The 22,585-nt window shown below is 45.1% G+C and overlaps 1 protein-coding gene across 1 annotated transcript in view; it reads left to right on the top strand.

The window, feature by feature from the left end:
- Window positions 1–22,585, top strand: part of LOC130110378 (protein phosphatase 1H-like) — a 53,530-nt gene that overhangs the window by 11,898 nt on the left and 19,047 nt on the right. The window contains exons 2-5 of the mRNA XM_056277460.1: window positions 6,907–7,096; window positions 14,523–14,906; window positions 20,844–20,956; window positions 21,393–21,477. Of these exons, the coding sequence (XP_056133435.1) occupies window positions 6,907–7,096; window positions 14,523–14,906; window positions 20,844–20,956; window positions 21,393–21,477 (772 nt within the window). The remainder of the gene's footprint in view (window positions 1–6,906; window positions 7,097–14,522; window positions 14,907–20,843; window positions 20,957–21,392; window positions 21,478–22,585) is intronic.

Genomic DNA, 22,585 nt, shown 5'->3' with positions numbered 1-22,585 from the left:
TACACTAGCTCAGAATCTTCTGCCCTGACTAGCTCAGCCTGACTAGTCTTCAGCGGCGTTACCGGGCTCACCAGGGGTCCCCCGGGGATACCGCCCAAAATAGAAAACAACACAAATAAATAAAGTGGGGAAGGTCTCACCTTCCCCCGCCGGCTTGCTACCCAGGTACGCTCAAAACTAAGCTAAAGCTTAGGCCATTAATTTAGACGGCTGCTAAATGTGATCACTGGCATCAGCAGGTAGCTGTTTAGTTAACCAGCTCCTATTCTACTGGCTGGGCTAGCTTTCCTTGCTAGCTCACGTCAGCTTTTGTTATGGTAATTACGTTAGCTTCCGATGCTAACTCACGTTAGCTTTCCCTTGCTAACTCTCATAATTGCTAGCTAGCACACTAGCTTCATAGCCTACTAGCTGTGCTTACTTTAGCTAGCAGCGTTAGCTTCCTAAACTGCTAGCTGAGCCCTTACTTTAGTTAGCTACACGGACCTGAGCTAGCATGCTAGCTACAAACAGGTACGTTGTTGAAAGGGAAATTTCACCACCTGCTCGCTGACCCTAGTGGCCTTATGTGCGGGTTTATTACGTTTACACCAACAACATAGATACGACAACCTTTCTCTTCCAGGCGACGGTTCAGCAACTCTTCTGCCGTCGTGGTGGTTCGTAACTGTGCTGCTAACTCTCAAACAGGCCCCGCAGCTGAGGCGAGGATGAACAGGACGTCACTCAATGGTCGAAAATTTCTTTATTTTTAACCAACAGGTTACGAACCTTGAAAAAGAAAACACACAAAATACAAACATACATCATTCAAGTACCCTCAACTCAAAGCTAACACACAATATAACTCACTCACTCTTGCAATCACTCACCAGTCCGTCCTCGTCCCGTCATACTAAAGAGTCCCCGCTCTGAAGCTGTATTAACTTTCTTGACGTCACCCCCAGAACGTAAATCAGCCAATCACAGCAGCTCCCTAACTGAGACCCCGGATGCACGCATTTCTCGCCAATAGAATTTTGCAATAAAAGTCCTTATCAAGCACACAGAAATCACATACAATCGGAACTGGAATAAATCTCATTATTATTATCAATACTCAGATTCACTTATGTAACTAACAATTCAAACAATGTTACAATTTAACTACATGTAAACGAAATAACTTTCACAAGTTTGTACTTAAACTAAACAAAAATCTCTGACTAAACACAACTCAAATCCAACCACCCCATAGAAAGTAACACAGCTACTACTACTTTCGGCTGCTCCCATTAGGGGTTGCCACAGCGGATCATCCGTTTTAATTTCTTCCTGTCTTCTGCGTCTTCCTCTGTCACACCAGCCATCTGCATGTCTTCCCTCACCACATCCATAAACCTCCTCTTTGGTCTTCTTCTTTTCGTCTTTCCTGGCAGCTCCATATTCAGTATCCTTCTCCCAATATACCCAACATCTCTCCTCCACACATGTCCAAGCCATCTCAATCTTGCCTCTTGCTTTGTCTCCAAACTGTCCAACTTGAGCGGTCCCTCTAATATAATCGTTCCTAATCCTGTCCTTCTTCGTCACTCGCAGTGAAAATCTTAGCATCTTCAACTCTGCCACCTGCAGCTCCACCTCCTGTCTTTTCGTCAGTGCCACTGTCTCCAAACCATATAACATAGCTGGTCTCACAACTATCTTGTAAACCTTCCCTTTAACTCTTGCTGGTACCCTTCTTTTGCAAATCACTACTGACACTCATCTCCACCCAATCCACCCTGCCTGCACCCTCTTCTTCACCTCTCTCCTGCACTCACCGTTACTTTGGACAGTTGACCCCAAGTATTTAAACTCATAGGCCTTCGTCACCTCCACTCCTTGCATCCTCACCATTCCACTGTCCTCCCTCTCATTCAACCATAGGTATTCTGTCTTGCTTCTGCTGACTTTCATTCCTCTTCTCTCCAGTGCATACCGCCACCTCTCCAGGCTCTCCTCAACCTGCACCCTACTCTCGCTACAGATGACAATGTCATCTGCGAACATCATCGTCCATGGAGACTCCTGCCTGATCTTGTCCGTCAACCTGTCATCACCATTGCAAACAAGAAAGGGCTCAGAGCCAATCCTTGATGTAATCACACCTCCACCTTGAACCCATCTGTCATTCCAACCGCACACCTCACCATTTTCACACTTCCCTCATACATATCCTGCACCACTCCTACATACTTCTCTGCAACTACTTCTTGCTGTGAGGCAACCTTCTTGCTGTGAGGCGACAGCGCTAACTACTGGGCCACTGTGCCGCCAAATTGTCATATTGTTTTACCCAGTTTTGTTGTCTAAGTTGATGAGAATCTAAATGTTCCTACAGTTTACCTAAAGGTTCTCACAAAACAAGGTGTGAAGTATTAGTTTGGTTTGATATTACACTTTATAATTCCCAAGTTAAAGTGATGAACTTTACTTGGATTTTTAAACATCCTGTTTTTGTATCTGTATACATTACATGGCCAAAAGTATGTGGACACCTGAACATCACACGCACATCTGCCTGTTGAACATCTCAATCCAAAACCATGGGCATTAATATGGATTTGCCCCCCCCCTTTGCTGCTATAACAGCCCCCACTCTTCTTGGAAGGCTTTCCACTAGTTTTTGGGATATGGCTGTTGGGATTCGCTCCCATTCAGCCACAAGAGTAATTAGTGAGGTTGGACACTGATGTTGGGGAGAAGACCTGGCTCGCAGTCAGTGGTCCAATTTATCCCAAAGGTGTTGGATGGGGTTGAGGTCAGGGCTCTGTGCAGGCAAGTCAAGTTTTTCCACACCAAACTCGGCAAACCACGTCTTTATGGACCTCGCTTTGTGCACGGGGGCATTGTCATGCTGAAACAGGAAAGGGCCGTCCCCAAACTGTTGGCACAAAATTGGAAGTACACAATTCTCTTGAATGTCATTGTATGCTGTAGCATTAAGATTTCCCGTCACTGGAACTAAAGGGCCTAGCCCAAACCACAAAAAAACAGACCCAGACCATGATTGATCCTCCACCAAACTTTACAGTTGGCACTGTGCGTTCAGGCAGGTAGCGTCTCCTGGCATCCACCTAACCCACATTGGTCTGTCAGACTGCCAGATAGCGAAGAGTGATTCATCACTCTAGAGAACACGTTTCCACAGAGTCTAATGGCGGTGTGCTTTTACACCACTCCAGCCAACGCTTGACATTGAGCATGGTGATCTAAGGCTTGTGTGTGGCTGCTTGGCCTTGGAAACCTGTTTCATGAAGCTCCTGACCAACAGTTCTTATGCACTATGCTTCATCCCTCGGCAGTCCTGTTATGTCAGCTCATGTGTCCTACTGCTTCACGGCTGAGCTGTTGTTGCTCTGAGGCGTTTCCACTTCACAATAACAGACTTACAGTTGACCGGGGCAGATCTAGCAGGGCAGAAATTTGACCAACTGACTTGATGGAAAGGTGGCATCCTATGACGGTGTCATGTTGAAAGTCGCTGAGCTCCTCAGTATGACCCAGTGTTTGTCTATAGAGACTACATGGCTTTGTGCTCGATTCTGTGTACCTGTCAGCTATGGATGTGACTGAACCCACTAGTTAAAAGGGGCCTCCACATGCTTTTGGCCATATTCCATATGATTGCTGTGATAATATTTTCTTGCATATCGCCCAGCAGTAGTCTGAATTGCGTTTCAGGAGATTTTTCAGATGACAACCCTGTTTTAATGTGCCCTTGTTCCTTTAATCTGATGGTACTGATGAAAAACCAAACCAACCAGAGGAACTGGAAAGGAAAATGAACTTAGGCTGGTGAAAGGGAGTAACTTGAGATGCCCGATGAAGGGCTTTTTCTCCTCGGGGTAGAAATGCATCCCAAGGCTTAAATGGTGTTTTGGTTATCCGGCTGTCAGAGAGGATGGATAACTTCGCTGACAGAGATGGGTTTGTATCTCTGTTAATGGCACATCCATCAACGTGTCATTATTCATCATGTTATTTTCTTTTGAGGAGGGAAGATGAGAGAGCTTTGTTGGAATGCACCCAAAAAATCAGAATAGTGAAGAGGGAGCTTGTAAGTGGGATTTAGATTTGAATCCAAAGAACAAGATGCCAAAGTCTGTCTTCTCCTTCAAATGAAAATGTTGTTATTGATCTGGCCTCGTTCCATTTAACATACTATCACTATTGTTATTATTATTTTGTTTTAAAAAGAGGCCGATTGGTGTCTCTTTCCTGGCACTCTTGTTCCTTTTACCTTTCATGCTTTCCTCCTTCTCTGTGTTCTGCATTGCAAATGATAAACAAGATGATGGAGTGGCAGGCAGGTGTTAAGACTCTCTCTCTCTCGTCCGTCACAGTCCCTCTTTTCTCCCCACGACACTCGCTTTCTCTTGTCCTTTGAGTCCTCATTGTTCTTTCTCTCCTTCAGGCGCCCTCTCTCTGCTTCTGTCTCTTTCTGACTCACTTCCTCCTCCTGTCTCTCCCTTTTCTTGTGTCTGAAGGCTAACAAGTGTTGGAGGTTGATTACCAGATAATGATGCAGCCTAGCAGAAAACATCCCACAGTCAAGTCCTATAAATAGACCTGCCAAATGAGTAGACCTGCCAATATCTTGACACACACACACACACACACACACACACACACACAAACCTGCAGTCACATGTCCTCTGGAAATGTCCGTCAGACTTGGCAGAGATGTCTCTTGAATAAATTTACTCAGACCTTTTTCCTGTTCAATGGCATCCCAGTAACTATACCTTCTTTGTGTAAGGACAAGGCCTGCCATAACTGTAAGGAGGTAATTGTGACCTTTTGAGATGAAAGACATTAGCTAAATAGTTTTTCTGTGCATTTTCATTCCAAAAAGTAAATGTGTTAAAAAAAAATTGGGGGGGGGCTTGATATTCATTCATACATCCATCCATCCATTATCTGAACTGCTTATCCTGCTCTCAGGGTCGTGGGGATGCTGGAGCCTATTCCAGCAGTCATGATATTCTTTTTTTTTTTACATTTCCAAACTGATATTGTGGTCTCAAACGTTATTAATTTGCAAGCAGACATCGCTAGTTCGCTGAGTCCCTCAATGATGGGCGCCATCATGCATCTTACTTTCCTGTGGGCCACTGTTTTTGCCAAAATAATAAGCTTTAAAATGCACCTTTAAAATGGCTGACAGCTCATTAAGATTTTATCTTCTAAAGTGAGCTGCAAATTTGCTGCGAGCAACAGATACACCACTTGCTGTGTTTGACCATTCAAAGAGCCCTCTGTTCTAACAGCTGCGGTGTGAGACGAGCGGCGGAGTAAAAGCAGACGGCAGATGCTTTTTCTTTGGATGAAGCACTAGCACAGTCTTTCATAATTATTATAGCTCGCTGCAGCGTCACGGTAGTTGTCAGAGCCACAGCCCGAGGTCTTTTTATCTGAATGCCCAGCGAGGCGGCTGGCTTTGTCTGCTTCATGTTCATGACGAGGATCAAAAGGTGAGGGTTTGTTTGTGGTTTGTGGTGGTGCTGCATCTCTGGAAGTGCCCTGATGAACTGTGACAGGCGCTTCCAGGTAAGTTAGGGGTGTGTGTGCGTGTGTGTGTGTACACACACATGTGCCTGACTGTGTAGATGTGCTTATCCTTGAGCAGAAAAAAAACCATATTAATCACAGAGAGACATGTCACCTAACTCACAGTTAGGCACTGAAAGCACTTTTTTAAGTTACTGCGTAAACAATAATGTGATTTTGAGGTTTTTTTTTTTTATGGGAATTACTGTTGGCCTGGATTTTCTTTCTGCTAGGTGGGCGCTAACCGAGTTGGTATCTGTTTTGTTTACTGGCCACAGTGCCATCTGATTTCAAAATCAAACAGTGACTTTCGCTGTTTTTATGCATGCTCAATAATCCAGGTAAGAAAACCAAAGAAGGTTGAATCAGTTCATGTGGATACAACGTTTATTGAGAGAAACGTTTCATCACTCATCTAAGTGGCCTCTTCAGTCTCAATTGACTGCAGGTATCCCCACCCTTATAAACAATACAGTGGCATAATGACCGAAACCAACGACCAGTTTCATATGCAAATATGGGCGTGGCCATCAACTAGAGTTTCAATGACCATGTTTACTATTCACAGAGGATTTGGGAATGTTTGCGATCACAGCATTGTAAAATGGCGACAGATGTACTCTTAGCCCCCCCCCTCCCCCCCCCCATTTCAGGGATGGTCATTCCCTCATCACATAGATGGCCTCTTTGACTCCCCGTTTCAAACCAGCAGCGTTCCTCCCTATCAAGGATGTGCACATCCTCATCCTTGAAAGAGTGGCAACTGGCCTGTAGATGGGTGGAGACTGCGGAGTCCTGGCCTGACGCATTAGCGCTGCTGTTTTGTGCCATCCTCTTGGCCAGCATCTGTTTAGTTTCCCTGATGGACAAGCCACAGTAATCCTCCTGGCACTTAAAGGCATACACGATATTGCTCCGTTTGTGCCGGAGGACCTGATCCTAGGGATGGACCATCTTCTGGCACAGTGTGATTTGGGGTTTGAAAGCAACTGAGATGTGGTGTTTGGAAAATACGTGTCTCAACTTTTCTGACACTCCCGCTGGTAAAACGGTGACTTTCACTTTTACCAGTCAAGCAGACATTTTAAAAATAGGATTGGATATTTGAACGATAGGCGAGATAACCTGCCGGAGTGATAGGTGCAGTACAATAAACCGAAACAGGCCCATTGAATTTTTATTTCCATTAGGTCATTGGCTGGTGTGTAACTTTTCTCCACCTTGATCACATCCCTGGTAAAGTTTTACCTTTTATCTCAGGGCGCCTGACTGGCCATGTGTGTGTAGAGTGATTACCTAACCTTATAACCCTTACCCTCTCCCCACCTGTAGGGTGATCAACGCTGGAAAGAGTGCACTGAATGAAGACCAGGCATGCTGTGAGGTGGTGGTAGCCAGAAAGAGGCCAGTGAGCTACTGCCCACCATCCACACCGAGCAAGACCCCCAGTGCCAAGAGACGCAACTCCCTGCCCAATGGAGAGAGCCTGGGGCTCCGCATGGAGCACAGCAGGCTGGGAGAGGTACACAGATATGCAACATGTGCTCACACACACTACCACACACATGCATAACATGCCCTCTTAAATGGATAAGTGTTATTCTTTTACAAGCAATCAGGAGCCTTGTGAGCCAGATGGAGATTGGGAGTTGATCATAGTCATATATTTCTCTTTTTTTTTTCTCCCCAATTGCATTTGGCCAATTACCCCACTCTCCAAGCCGTCCCTGTCACTGCTCCGCCCCCTCTGCCGACCTTAGGAGGGCTGCAGACTACCACATGCCTCCTCCGATACATGTGGAGTTGCCAGCCGCTTCTTTTCACCTGACAGTGAGGAGTTTCGCCAGGGGGCATAGCGCGTGAGAGGATCACGCTATTCCCCCAGTTACCCCTCCCCCCCGAACAGGTGCCCCAACCAACCAGAGGATGCGCTAGTGCAGCGACCAGGACACATACCCACATCTGGCTTCCTACCCACAGACACGGCCAATTATCTGTAGGGACGCCCGACCAAGCCGGAGGTAACACGGGGATTCAAACCAGCGATCCCCGTGTTGGTAGGCAATGGAATAGACCGCTATGCTACCTGGACGCCCCTGATCATATTCATTTATATCAGTCACATATCGCATATCAGTCACCCTCCTTTTTGTTTAAAGCTATTCCAAAAAGGCATGTACAGTGCATCTGGAAAGTATTCGCACCCCTTCACTTTCCCCACATTTTGTTATGTTACAGCCTTATTCCAAAATTGATTAAATTCCTTTTTTTTTCATCAATCTACACACAATACCCCATAATGACAAAGCGAAAAAGGTTTTGTAGAAATTTTTGCAAATTTATTAAAAATAAAAAACTGAAATATTGCATGTACATAAGTATTCACACCCTTTACTCAGTACTTGGTTGAGGCACCCTTGGCAGCGATTACAGCCTCAAGTCTTCTTGGGTATGAAGCTATAAGCTTGGCACACCTATATTTGGGGTATTTCTCCCATTCTTCTCTGCAGATCCTCTCGAGCTCTGTAAGGTTAGATGGAGAGCGTCGCTGCACAGCTATTTTCAGGTCTTTCCAGAGATGTTCAATGGGGTTCAAGTCTGGGCTCTGGCTGGGCCACTCAAGGACATTCACAGACTTGTCCCGAAGCCACTCCTTCGTTGTCTTGGCTGTGTGCTTAGGGTCGTTGTCGTGTTGAAAGGTAAACCTTCGCCCCAGTCTGAGGTCCTGAGCGCTCTGGAGCAGGTTTTCATCAAGGATCTCTCTGTAGCTTGCTCCATTCATCTTTCCCTCGATCCTGACTAGTCTCCCAGTTCCTGCTGCTGAAAAACATCCCCACAGCATGATGCTGCCACCACCATGCTTCACTGTAGGGATGGTATTAGCAAGGTGATGACAGGTGCCTGGTTTCTTCCTGATGTGACGTTTGGCATTCATGCCAAAGAGTTCAATCTTGGTTTCATCAGACCAGAGAATCTTGTTTCTCATGGTCCGAGAGTCCTTTAGGTGCTTTCTGGCAAACTCCAAGCAGGCTGTCATGTGCCTTTTACTGAGCAGAGGCTTCCGTCTGGGCACTCTATCATAAAGGCCTGATTGGTGGAGTGCTGCAGAGATGGTTGTCCTTCTGGAAGGTTCTCCCATCTCCACAGAGGAATGCTGGAGCTCTGTCAGAGTGACCATCAGGTTCTTGGTCACCTCCCTGACCAAGGCCCTTCTCCCCTGCTTGCTCAGTTTGGCTGGGCGGCCAGCTCTAGGAAGAGTCCTGGTGGATCCAAACTTCTTCCATTTACGAATGATGGAGACCACTGTGCTCTTCGGGACCTTCAAAGCTGTAGAATTTTTTTTGTACCCTTCCCTAGATCTGTGCCTCGATACAATCCTGTCTCAGAGGTCCACAGACAATTCCTTTGATTTCATGGTTTGGTTTCTGCTCTGACATGCACTGTCAACAGTGGGACCTTATATAGACAGGTGTGTGCCTTTCCAAATCATGTCCAATCCATTGAATTTACTAGAGGTGGACTCCAATCAAGATGTAGAAACATCTCAAGGATGATCAGTGGAAACAGGATGAACCTGAGCTCAATTTTGAGTGTCATAGCAAAGGGTGTGAATACTTATGTACATGCAATATTTCAGTTTTTTATTTTTAATAAATTTGCAAAAATTTCTACAAAACCTTTTTCACTTTGTCATTATGGGATATTGTGTGTAGATTGATGGGGGAAAAAAAGGAATTTAATCCATTTTGGAATAAGGCTGTAACATAACAAAATGTGGGGAAAGTGAAGGGGTGTGAATACTTTCCGGATGCACTGTATGACCACATAGTGGCCATATTGATCACTACTTTGGATCCAAAGGGGCTATGAAGGTTAGATGTGACACAGCACAGTAAGCACGAACTGAAATTTTGTCACTACTAAAATCTCTAATGAGTCGTCTAATGAAATCCTGATCGTTCTCTGCGACAGCACAGACATCAGATCAGAGCTGGCGTAACACAGACTGTTCTGTATGATGCAGGTCATTTTTACCAAACTTTAGCTGGTGCTTTGTTGCCCCGGGATATAACCCCTACAGCACCCATACACCGCTCCACAGAATGAGTCATGATGTCCTCCAGGATCTCCCCTCCAGTCTTTCAAATGACTCACATAGAGCTGCAGATCTGTTTAATGATAAAAATACTTTTTTTTTAACTTCATCCAAATGTCATATAATTTCAACGAAACATTTTAACATACATTGGTATTCTTGAGGATTTTTTTGTGCATGGTGTCAATATGCGGGTCAGCACTTTTTAGTATGGTACTGACGTTTTACACAATTTACATCCATTCAGAGGCAACAGGATTATTTTTATCTTCTATCAGTGACTCACGGAAGTCTTGATATGCTTTTGAACCTTTCATTTACCCTGGGTGGGTTGACTGAAAACTTTCCCAGCAACACCCTGCCTCCTCATAGTTGTATTTAGTTTTACCCAAATGTACACACTTGAAAAATTCACCAACAAACCACAACATAATGACTCCCAAGTGTTAGTGTAAAGTGTCAGGTGGAGAAATCAATATCGTTAACCAATAAATACTGATAAAAAAAAATTAATCACTGTTCCAGTCCCTTTGGGGTTGAGAGGCCAATGGTCATTTGGAGGATCTGTTCCACTTTAAAACTGTCACTGGCTGGTAAAGCAGTAAAAGTAGCTGTAGAGCTCACGTGGCATTGGCTTTATTAACTTTAGCAGGGTTGCAAGGTTGAAAAGGGATGGTTACTGGATCACTTTGGGGGAAATTTGCAGTCAATGTTCTCACAATTAAGCTATTACTGATGTGAGGCTGTGGAATGCAATATGTGCAGTGGGAGAAAGGCAACTGAGAGAGATTTTCAAGTTTCTTATAGCTCATTTTCTTCCTTTTGAGATATTGGTAACCCTCACCCACTCTCACTGGAACCACCGACACACCACAAGGTGTCTCGTTAGAGCCAGCATGGGAGACACTTGACTTCTTTGGTCACCACCCCATTTACAATAATAAACCTTGAATGTTACCGTTTGTGTTTCTGTAGAAAATAGAAATAGGAATTGTGAATTAAAATATAAGTACACAGACAATATGTTATGACACAATCGCAATACCATATCTGTTGTCAGCACACATTCATAACTCAAATATAGACAGTAAAAGGGCATACCAAATACAGATTTTCTGAAAATACTAGAAAATAGCAGAATATATTAAGTCAAGGCCCGTGCACAGACTTGCTGGGGGGCAACAGATCCCTGGAGCTGTGTGAAGTCCGGTCCTGCTTCAAACGCTTCACCATTATCCCGGTCCCCAAGAAACCCTCCATCACAGGACTGAATGACTACAGGGCCATCCCTCTGACATCTGTGGTCTTGAAGTCCTTCGAACGACTGATGTTGGCCCACCTGGAGAATGTCACAGGACACCTGCTGGACCCCCTGCAGTTTGCCTACTGGGCAAACAGGTCAGTAGATGACGCAGTCACTATGGGACTGCATTACATCCTTCAACACCTTGACTGCCCAGCAACGTATGCAAGGATCCTGTTTGTGGACTTCAGCTTGGCGTTCAACACCATCATTCCAGAAATCCTCTCCTCCAAACTCTCCCAGCTCACTGTATGCCCCGCCATCTGTCAGTGGATCATTAGCTTCCTGAGAGGCAGGAAAGAGCAGGTGAGGCTGGGGGAGGACACTTCTGGTATACAGAGCGTCAGCACTGGTGCTCCACAGGGATGTGTCCTCTCCCCACTGCTCTTCTCCCTCTACACTAACGATGCCACCTCCAACAACCCCAGCTGTTAAATTCCTGAAGTTTGCAGATGACATTATGGTCATCAAACTCATTCAAGATGGCGATGAGACTGCATATCGACAGGAGGTTGAGCAGCTAGTGCTCTGGTGCGATCAGAACAACTTGGAGCTGAACATGCTCAAGACTGTGGAGATGACAGTGGACTTTATGAGCCACCCCTCGGCACTGCTCCCCCTACCGTTATCCAACAGCCCTGTGTCAACCGTGGAGACCTTCAAGTTTCTGGGAATTACCATCTCCAAAGACCTGAAGTGGGAGACCAACATCAACTCAGTCCTCAGCTGAGGAAGTATGATCTGCCGAAGGAGCTGTTGACCCAGTTCTACACTGCAGTCATCGAATCTGTCCTGTGCACATCCATCATGGTCTGGTTTGGAGCAGGAACAAATAGGATAGAAACAGACTGCATCAAATGATAAGGTCAGCAGAAAAAAACATTGGTGCTCCCCTGCCCACCATGCAGGACTTGTACACCTCTAAAGCCTGGAAACGAGAGGACAGGATCAGCACAGACCTCCCACACCCAGGACATAGTCTGTTTGAACACCTACCCTCTGGCAAGTGCTACAGAGCATTGGGCACTAAAACCACTAGACATAGGAACATTTTTTTCCCCACAGGCCATCTCTGTCATGAACACTTAAGAGACTGGATCCTTATTATGTAAACATGACACTTTGCCCCTTCTCAAGATGTCTCACATATCTCTGATGTGCACTACCTCTTCTTAAACCAGATGTGCAATACAAGTGTACAGTTGTAAATACACATATAACTGCTGTATACTGGTTATATATTATAATTATAACATAAGTATAAAATATTGTATATAATATATAGATGAATATATAGTATATATTATTAGTATATACTATGTACTGTAATATAAAATTATGTATAATAAATCATAAAATTATTCAGCCATTACAACACTTTATATAGTTGCAACATACCTTGTTGTGCATACATACTCCAGTATTCTATTAAAAGTCCTATTTTATTTCTTTTGGTTTTCCTTTTTGTTGCTTTTATTTTTTTGTTTTTGAGTGTTATATGCAAATACTAGAAGGTACTGTGAACCAGAGTCAAATAACTTGTATGCATAAGCACACGTGGCAATAAAGTTGATTCTGATATGCTCAAAATAAAAAAGGGGCACTTATTGTGCAGTGGGGTGAAACCGGCACTTTCACAGACCACATTATGTACATGGATATACATTTTATCTGTCTTCTCTCAAGAGATTTGGTCTTGCATGTTATTTCATGATGTTGCTTAAATGCTGTGAGCTACATTTCCAAAATAACTTCATTTTAGTTAACTAGCAGTTACTCTTCTTGGTGTCTTAACTAATTCCAATGCAGAGTAGTTGGTAGCTGGGTTAACTTTATCTTCCCCAAGATTACACACTGACAATACGTTGCTTCAATATTTTATGTGTGCTGTCAGTTAATCAATAACTCAACCATTATGCCTCCGTTACATGCACCGCTGCACGTCTTGATGTTGTGAGCGACATGCATGCATGTTATCTATCCCCTGAGCTAAATTGCAGACATGTCGCACCATGTAGCAGGATTGTAATCCAGGAGAAATATTTAGAGCAAGAGTTATTTATTTTTAAATAACAAAGTGGGGGGGGGGGCATCTGGGTAGCGTAGCAGTCTATTCCGTTGCCTACCAAGATGGAGATTGGCGGCTCGAATGCCTGTGTTACCTCCGGCTTGGTCAGGCGTCCCTACAGACACAATTGGCCGTGTCTGCGGGTGGGAAGCCGGATGTGAGTATGTGTCCTGGTCGCTGCACTAGCGCCTCCTCTGGTCGGTTGGGGCACCTGTTCAGGGGGGAGGGGGAACAGGGGGGGGAATAGTGTGATCCTCCCATGTACTACGTCCCCCTGGTGAAACTCCTCACTGTCAGGTGAAAAGAAGCAGCTGGCGACTCCACATGTATCGGAGGAGGCATGTGGTAGTCTGCAGCCCTCCCCGGATCAGCAGAGGGGGTGGAGCAGCGACTTGGACATCTCAGAAGAGTGGGGTAATTGGCTGGGTACAATTGGGGAGAAAAGGGGGGGGAAATCCAAATAAATAACAAAGTGGGTCCCTAACAATCTTTAATAATATACATGAATATACATATGCATACACACTTTTTGCTCTCTGAGGGCCGGGGGGCATATTCTCATGCATACACATTGGTCGTCTGTCTGTGCATGTGCCAGGAATACCTAAACCCGTGATGGGAAAATATTACACTGGGAAGTATTGCATATTTAAGGGTTTGAGGAAGTTTGGTCCTTCAAAATTACATAAAGTGCTTTGCTCTAGATAGAAATTTGTGTTTTGTTGTGGCAGGGCCAACATTTTTAAGCCAGAGCCAAGACTGTGTGTGTGTGTGTGTGTGTGTGTGTGCGTGTGCGTGTGCGTGTGTGTGTGTGTGTAAACGAGACTGTAAGTGGATATTAATAGCAGCAGTTCATTAAAAAAAAAAAACATGAAGTTGGCTTTATTAAAAAGCAGCATTACGTGTGCTGATCCTCTTATAGCGGATCTCCAAGGAGGTTCAAGCAGGCATCTGACAGCCTTGGCAGCAACACGGAGACAGTGGGTGGCCCGCTGACTAATGCACATAATGATGCCTTATGTTTCCTCATAAAATATCAGCGGGAACTAAAATTAAAAAAAATCTATAAGCTCTTCTGCATTGAGCCTGATGGGGTTCTGACTGTGTTGAACACCAAGCTCAGTTTTGTTATGTTAAATTCAGCAGTCAGCAAGTCTGCAAAGTTGAGCTCTTGAAGGCTTTTTATAACTTTGAGGAGATCTGATTTCATGTTTACTTAGTTTGTGTGTGTGTGTGTGTGTGTGTGTGTGTGTGTGCATGTGCTTTTGTGTGCCTATGTGTGCTTGGTTTTGTCTGCATTTTTGAGTACACGTGCATGTGTTTCATAGACACGTGTGTAAACCTGTCTTAATTGAGCACTGTCATGTCAGTGTTCGACCATGTTTTATTCATTTTTCAGTATTAATTAGCCTTTATATGTGCATTAACCTGCTTGTGTGTGATCCCTCGTGCCCCTGTGTGTGCGGTTGTGTCCTCCGCAGGATGGGGAGGGACTGATCTTCCACTACTGGGCCCTGTTTGATGGTCACGCCGGGTCGGGAGCTGCAGTGGTGGCATCCCGCCTCCTGCAGCACCACATCGTCTGCCAGCTCCAGGCTGTCATCGAGGTGCTGCGCAACTTGGCCTCTCTGCCCCCTACCGTCCTGGGGGAGGAGCTCGACAACAACAACCCCTACCTCCAGGGCAATACTCCGGGCCCCCACCGCGCCCTCACCCGGGCCGCCTCGCTGCGTGGGGCAGCGGGAGCACCCGGAGCCCCGGGGTCGCCCTGCAGCACCCCTCCTCCACCACGTTTCTTTGCAGAGAAGAAGATCCAACACGAGAGCCTGGTGATAGGAGCCATAGAGAACGCCTTCAAAGAGATGGTGAGAGAGAGGGAAACTATTGAGTGTGTGTGATGGAGGGTTAGTGAAAGAAGGGTCGCAAATGTAGAGGAAGATGGGGTTTAACAAAGGGAGAAAAGAGAGACTGGTGAGTACACATTTGTTTGTACAGGCATGTCGATGTTTACTCAGATGCACATATATGCATGAGGGAACGACATGTGTCACTAAATGTCACCAGAGTTCAGCCCCTCTATATGACAGGTACATGCTCTCACTCACTAGCCTCAAATCACATCTACTTTTTTCATTTGGATCCAGGATGAAATCTATTACTACTACTACTACTACTTTCGGCTGCTCCCGTTAGGGGTCGCCACAGCGGATCATCCGTTTCTATCTCTTCCTGTCCTCTGCATCTTCCTCTGTCACACCAGCCACCTGCATATCCTCCCTCACCACATCCATAAACCTCCTCTTTGGCCTTCCTCTTTTCCTCTCCCCTGGCAGCTCCATATTCAGCATCCTTCTCCCAATATACCCAGCATCTCTCCTCCACACATGTCCAAACCATCTCAATCTTGCTTCTCTTATGTCTTGTCTCCAAACTGACCAACTTGAGCGGTCCCTCTAATATACTGATTCCTAATCCTGTCCTTCTTTGTCACTCCCAGGGAAAATCTTAGCATCTTCAACTCTGCCACCTCCAGCTCCACCTCCTGTCTTTTCGTCAGTGCCACTGTCTCCAAACCATATAACATAGCTCGTCTCACTACGATCTTGAAAACCTTCCCTTTACCTCTTGCTGGTACCCTTCTGTCGCAAATCACTCCTGACACTCTTCTCCACCCACTCCACCCTGCCTGCACTCTCTTCTTCACCTCTCTTCTGCACTCCCCATTAATTTGAACAGTTGACCCCAAGTATTTAAACTCATATGCCTTCGTCATCTCTACTCCTTGCATCCTGACCATTCCACTGTCCTCCCTCTCATTCATGCATAGGTATTCTGTCTTGCTCCTACCGACTTTCATTTCTCTTCTCTCCAGTGCATACCTCCACTTCTCCAGGCTCTCCTCAACCTGCACCCTACTCTTGCTACAGATCACAATGTCATCCGTGAATATCATAGTCCACGGAGGCTCCTGCCTGATCTCGTCCGTCAACCTGTACATCACCATAGCAAACAAGAAAGGGCTCAGAGCCGATCCTTGATGTAATCCCACCTCTACCTTGAGCCCATCTGTAATTCCAACCACACACCTCACCACTGTCACACTGCCCTCATCCATATCCTGCACCACTCCTACATACTTTTCTGCTACTCCCAACTTCCTCGTACAATACCACACCTCCCCTCTCAGCACCCTGTCGTATGCTTTTCTAAATCCACAAAGACACAATGTAACTCCTTCTGGCCTTCTCTATACTCCTCCATTAACATTCTCAAAGCAAAGGTCCGCGGTGGTGTAGCGGTCTAAGCATCGGCTTTGTGTCGATGCAGTTGCCCACTGGGGACCGGGGTTCGCGCACCGGTCTCATCAGATCCGACTATGGCGGGACTCGATGAAGCAGCAATAATTGGCAATGCTGTCTTCAGGAGGGGGGCGGAATCGGTTTGTGTTCGTCACATGAATGCATCTCTGTGTGTGTTGGAAAAAGCAGTGGTTCGGCCTGGATTCACCTTGTCACGGAAGTGGCGAGGTGTCTCCTTCGAGACTGCCGGCCGGAGAGATATAGTTGGCAAACGCATACAGTACGAGGGTGGGTGTTTGAACTAAAAATAGGGATCGATTGGCCACTAAATTGGGAGGAATCAGAAATAAATTTTAAAAAAAAATTCTCAAAGCAAACATCAAATCTGTGGTGCTCTTTTGTGGCATGAAACCATACTGCTGCTCACTAATCGTCACCTCTCCTCTTAACCTAGCTTCTATTACTCTTTCCCATATCTTCATGCTGTGGCTGATCAACTTCATACCTCTGTAGTTACTACAGTTCTCCACATTGCCCTTATTCTTGAAAATTGGTACCAGTATGCTTCTTCTCCACTCCTCAGACTTCCTCTCACTTTCCAAGATTGTGTTAAACAATCTAGTTAAAAACTCCACTGACATCTCTCCTAAATGTCTCCATGCCTCCACAGGTATGTCATTTGGACAAACCATCTTTCCACTCTTCATCCTCTTCATAGCTGCCCTCATTTCCTCCTTGCTAATCCACCGCACTTCCTGAGTCACTATCCCCACATCATCCATCCATCCAGGATGAAATACAGTGACGAAACACAGTTCTGCTCAAGGACACTTTGACAGGAAACACACCGACCCACCACCACCATCATCACTACCGTCTGTACTAACCATCATCCTGTGTGTGTCATGTCACAAGCAATGTTTACATGGACACTGAGCACATAAATACACAAGGTGGAGGGCTGGAACTGACCATCTGTTCCAAGTGTGTTCACACAACAGGCTGACATGCTGCTACAGTGTAAGTGTGGACACAAACTGACAGAGGTGGAATTAGCATGTTATTTTTATTTATTTGTTTATTTATTGTTCATCTTTTAAACTGGTAAAGAAATCTGTTTTTCCCATCCATTTGTAAAATGATTTTACCCATCTCTGTGCCACATACAGACATATACGCACAGTCCCTCCTTGGCCTCGCCCTTTAGTTAGACAGATAGCTATGTGAGGCTAGTTAAGTCAAGTCCATTTTATTTGTATAGCCCAATATCACAAATTTGCCTCAGGGGGCTTTACAGCAACACGACATCCTGTCCTTAGCCCCTCGCATCGAATAAGGAACAACTCCCTTTAAAAAAAAAACTTTAACAGGGAAAAAAATAGGAGGAAACCTCAGAGAGAGCAACAGAGGCGGGATCTCTCTCCCAAGACGGACAGCGTGCAATGGATGTTGTGTTTACACAATTTACAGAACACAACAATTGAAAGAGAATAACACAATTATAATGGAATTATAAAATATATGAAGAATATGATGAGGATGCCAAGCAGTGTCCAGATGCCAACGGAACAGCCCAGGACCTGAGCCACCTGACCAGCATCACCATGTTAAAAAAAAAAAATGTCACGCATCTTAGTGAGAGAAGGATATAATGTTAAAACAGGAAAACAAAATTACATGGATTTATAAAATATATAAAAAGAAAATGATGAGGGGGATACCAAGCAGTGTCCAGGTGGCGACCACCATCACCATGGAGACCTGGGAGGAGGACAGACTGCACGTGCAACACAAGGGAGACTCCCATCACACGATTCACAATCACACAGAAGAAGAGAAAGAAGAAGACATCATTCAGAGAGAGAGCGAGAGAGAGAGAGAGAAAAGATGTGAGATGTAAGAAGAGTTTGCAATAGTCAACAAACTATACTCTATAATCTCGTCAGCAGAACAGTGCTTGGTAAATTAATTGAGACAGATGTTTCCAAATGACAGTCCTCTGGTAACTCAGATAAGAAGATGAGAATACACACGATAAGACTATGGCATTCAGTTGGCCTCACTGGTACAGACTGGGCTTTTGGCCGACACTCCCATCAATGACGTATTGGAAAAAGTTGAACAGCAGAACAGACACGTTCTTACACCACATTACATTTGTCTTGAAATACAGTGAAGAAATGGCAACAGGGACCTGTGGTTTTAGTGTTTGACCAAGTGGGACACACAGATAGATGCTCAATATACGCGTCCATAGAGCTCGATGCTCTCATGTCCTGTTTGTGTAGCAATGAGTAGTTTAGATAAGCAACTTGGGGCTTTTAAGTGTTTCAGCACTGTGCTTCACAATGAAGCCACTAGATGGCAGTGGAAAGCAGGCTACGTTTCTCACCGAAGGCCTGCGTTTAAGTAAAGAATGGACCCGAATCTCACGCCGACCCCACTGCCCCCGCTGAGAGAACAGACTTGCTCCTGGCTTAATGTTCTGTGCAAGAGGAGATTTCTTCACACGACTTAAGCTACGGCCTCTGCAGGATGAAGCCCGCTGGCTAAGGCTTACACGAGTAAGCTGGCCTCCAAAAGGGGCACTTTAATGTCTTTTTTTTTCTCCTCCCTCCTCCTCTCCTATTTTAGGTTCGGGTGCAGATGATGTGAAAACTCTTGTTTTTTTTGTTTTGTTGCGTACACATCTCTGGAAATTCGGCCACAATAGAAAGGGGCGCAGCCTGCAAGGGCTCTTAGTATGGTCTCAAATGTTTGATAAAATATAGCAGAAAGGCTTTCGACTATTTGTCGTTTTTTGAAGTTTGGAAACTGCACACAAAAAAAGTTTGGAAGGGTTAAAGGTCCTAATACACATGAGCACACATTTTATTATGTATGCAGACACACCCCACAGACATGTCACATTCTGTTAAATGGTGAATTTACCATTTAAATTTGACCATTACCAAACTGCCATTGAGAGAGATTAATTGTTTATTGTTTGTTTATTTGGATCTCCTCTAGCTGTCGCAAATGGAACAAATGTTCTTACAGGGGTCCACAAAGAACATCCATCCATCCATCCATTATCCAAACCACTTATCCTGCTGTCAGGGTCGCGAGGATGCTGGAGCCTATCCCAGTAGTCACTGGGCAGCAGGCAGGGAGACACCGTGGACAGACCGCCACACCATCACAGTGCCCACACACACACACACACACACACACACACACACACACACACACACACACACACACACACACACACGTTCACACCTAGGGACAATTTGGTACAGTTGATTCACCTGACCTACATGTCTTTGGACTGTGGGAAGAAACCGGAGCACCCAGAGGAAACCCACACAGACACAGGGAGAACATGCAAACTCCACACAGAGCACGACCCAGAACGACCCCCGAGGTTGGACTACCCCGGGGCTTGAACCCAGGACCTTCTTGCTGTGAGGCGACCATGCGAACCACTGCGCCACCGTGCCGCCCGTGCCACAAAAAAACATAAAACGGACCAAAATGTCTATTTACAGCACATACAGGAATACAGTATAAACATATATACACACACACACACACACACATATATATATATATATATATATATATATATATATATAAATATATATATACACACATATGCGGATGTGGCCTAATTTGATGATCCACTGTCAGCTTATGTTGCACTGAGCACTGACCAAAATGGTCTAAATGAGTCTTTTAATTAAAGCTTGGGAAAAGCATGCATTCTTTAAGTGGATATAAAATGTACTGGAACCAGGAACCTCATCAGGGCCCTACCAAGCATGTCAGAGACACACACAAAATATTGACAGGATTACATGTGGATACGGAGCTCACGACTAGAGTTAATGGCTCAGAAACAAGAGTGGCTGTACCTTCCTCTGCATGTCTGTATGAGAGGTAGATGTAGGTAGACGCGTGTATGACTCCCAAGCCGGGATGAAAACAACACCCTGCTGAATCCTGACAACTGATGACAAATTTGAACCATCTCACATTAAATTGTGGTTTTATTATTCTTTTCAAATACAAGTGTGTTTGCAGTTGTGGTTGACGTCACATTCTTTTGATGAACATATCTTATAAAATGACACTTTTTATTTCATGTAAATTTATGCATCTCTTGTTATATCTTTATCTTGTTCTCTTTCTCTCTTTCTCTTTTGTCTCTGTTGTTGTGGTGCTATTGCTTTTGACATGCTTCAAGGCCAAGACGAACGCTAACGGCATTTCTCCCATTGTAGTTCATATATAACAATGTTATTTTCACATCCATCAGTGGTTGGGGGCTGTGAATGCAGTATGGCCAGTGGGAGAAGAGGCTCCATGCATTGCTGTTTGTGTTTGTTTTTGCCTGCTTGTGTATGGGCAAGCTTTTGGGTGTTTTTCCACTGTATTTTTCTTTGGCTGTGAGCTCTTTCATTGAAGAGCTCTCTCTCTGTCTCTCTCTCTCTCTCTGTCTGTCTCTCGCTCACCCCTCAGGATGCCCAGATAGAGAGAGAGAAGCAGGTCTATAACATTACGGGAGGATGCACGGCTCTGACGGCGGTCTACCTGCAAGGGAAACTGTACGTTGCAAACGCAGGAGACAGCAGGTGTGTGTATCACTCCCCTCCGATGTAAGCTGTTCACCGACAGCCCCATCCAATTCAGTATAACAGCGTGTAATTCTGGCCCAATGTCTGTATAAGAGCAGTGTGTTGATCAGAGCCTAAATATAATAATAATAATAAATTAAACTTGTACCAAAGAGCCAAAGCCTTATGGTGTGAGTGCTCCAGCTACATGCACACATACAATAGATTTGATGTCAATATTCAATCTAAAACGGCTGCAGAACAACTCACAATGGAGACACGCAGCGGGTCTGTTGTCTTTTTTGAATGTGTGAGTTTGTCAGTGGCTTTGATAAGTGTGTGTGCACAGCTCTGAATGTGTACTTTAACCTGCTCTTGTTAAGCTTCTACTTTGTGTGTGTGTGTGTCTGTGTCTGCCTGCCTGCCTGCCTCCATGTGTGTATCCAATTTCCAGGGCTATCATTATCAGGAACAATGAGATCATTCCCATGTCAACAGAGTTCACACCAGAATCAGAACGACAGCGACTTCAGTTCCTGGTGAGAAAGCCGAGAATGTCCGAGCTAAGATGATAACATGTTATTCACTGTAACTAGGCAAGTCCAGTTCTTGATTAAAATCAGAATCAAGAGGCGTCCGGGTAGCGTAGCGGTCTATTCTGTTGCCTACCAACACGGGGATCACCGGGTCGAATCCCCATGTTACCTCCGGTTTGGTTGGGCGTCCCTACAGACACAATTGGCCGTGTCTGCGGGTGGGAAGCCGGGTGTGGATATGTGTCCTGGTCGCTGCACTAGTGCTTCCTTTGGTTGGTTGGGGCATTTGTTCAGGGGGGAGGGGGAACTGGGAGGAATAGCGTGATCCTCCCACACACTACATCCCTCTGGTGAAACTCCTCACTGTCAGGTGAGAAGCGGCTGGTGACTCCTCATGTACCGGCAGAGGCATGTGGTAGTCTGCAGCCCTCCCCGGATCGGCAGAGGGGGTGGAGCAGCGACCGGGATAGCTCGGAAGAGTAGACTAATTGGCCAAATTCAATTGAGGAGAAAAGAGTCGGGGGGGGGGGGGGGGGGTCATAATCAAATCAGAATGTTGTTGTGTATTTGAAAAGGCTGAGAGTGTAGTTCCACTGTATGATGAAGTCTGGATGTCATGATACATAAATACAGTGGCGAGTCCCCCAAAAGAAGGATCGCTCACTTCCTTAATCTTTAGAAAAAATAACTGAAACCAGTTGGCAGAAAAGTGTTCACTTTCTATTGTCTGATATTTTACTTTTCGGAATTTATTCCTCATTTGTAGTTGTGGATAGTTTTGCTGCAACTGAACATGGGGGGGGGGTCGCCAATTAGAAGTCAATCTCCTCACTGTATTCTTACATTCAATTCAATGTATTGTCATTAAAAACAATGTTCAGGCACATGTTAAAAATGAAATATGCCTTGAAATATGCCATAACACGAGATTCATAATTCTACCAGTGCAATTTTCTTTGGATTTTATTATTTGTAAAAGATCTGTTGAGCATGCATGTTCTTTTGGGGGTGCTCGCATGGTTACATGCGTTCACATCTCTGAGCTGTCCAGTACCCCCAACTCATTTTACCATGTGGCCACATTTGAAGCAGTTTAGGTTTAACTGCTTTG

This window comes from Lampris incognitus, chromosome 3 (assembly GCF_029633865.1).
Source record: "Lampris incognitus isolate fLamInc1 chromosome 3, fLamInc1.hap2, whole genome shotgun sequence".
NCBI classification, from domain to species: Eukaryota; Metazoa; Chordata; class Actinopteri; order Lampriformes; family Lampridae; genus Lampris; species Lampris incognitus.
Note: the sequence above shows the minus strand (reverse complement) of the source record. Positions and strands in the feature narration are given on the sequence as shown.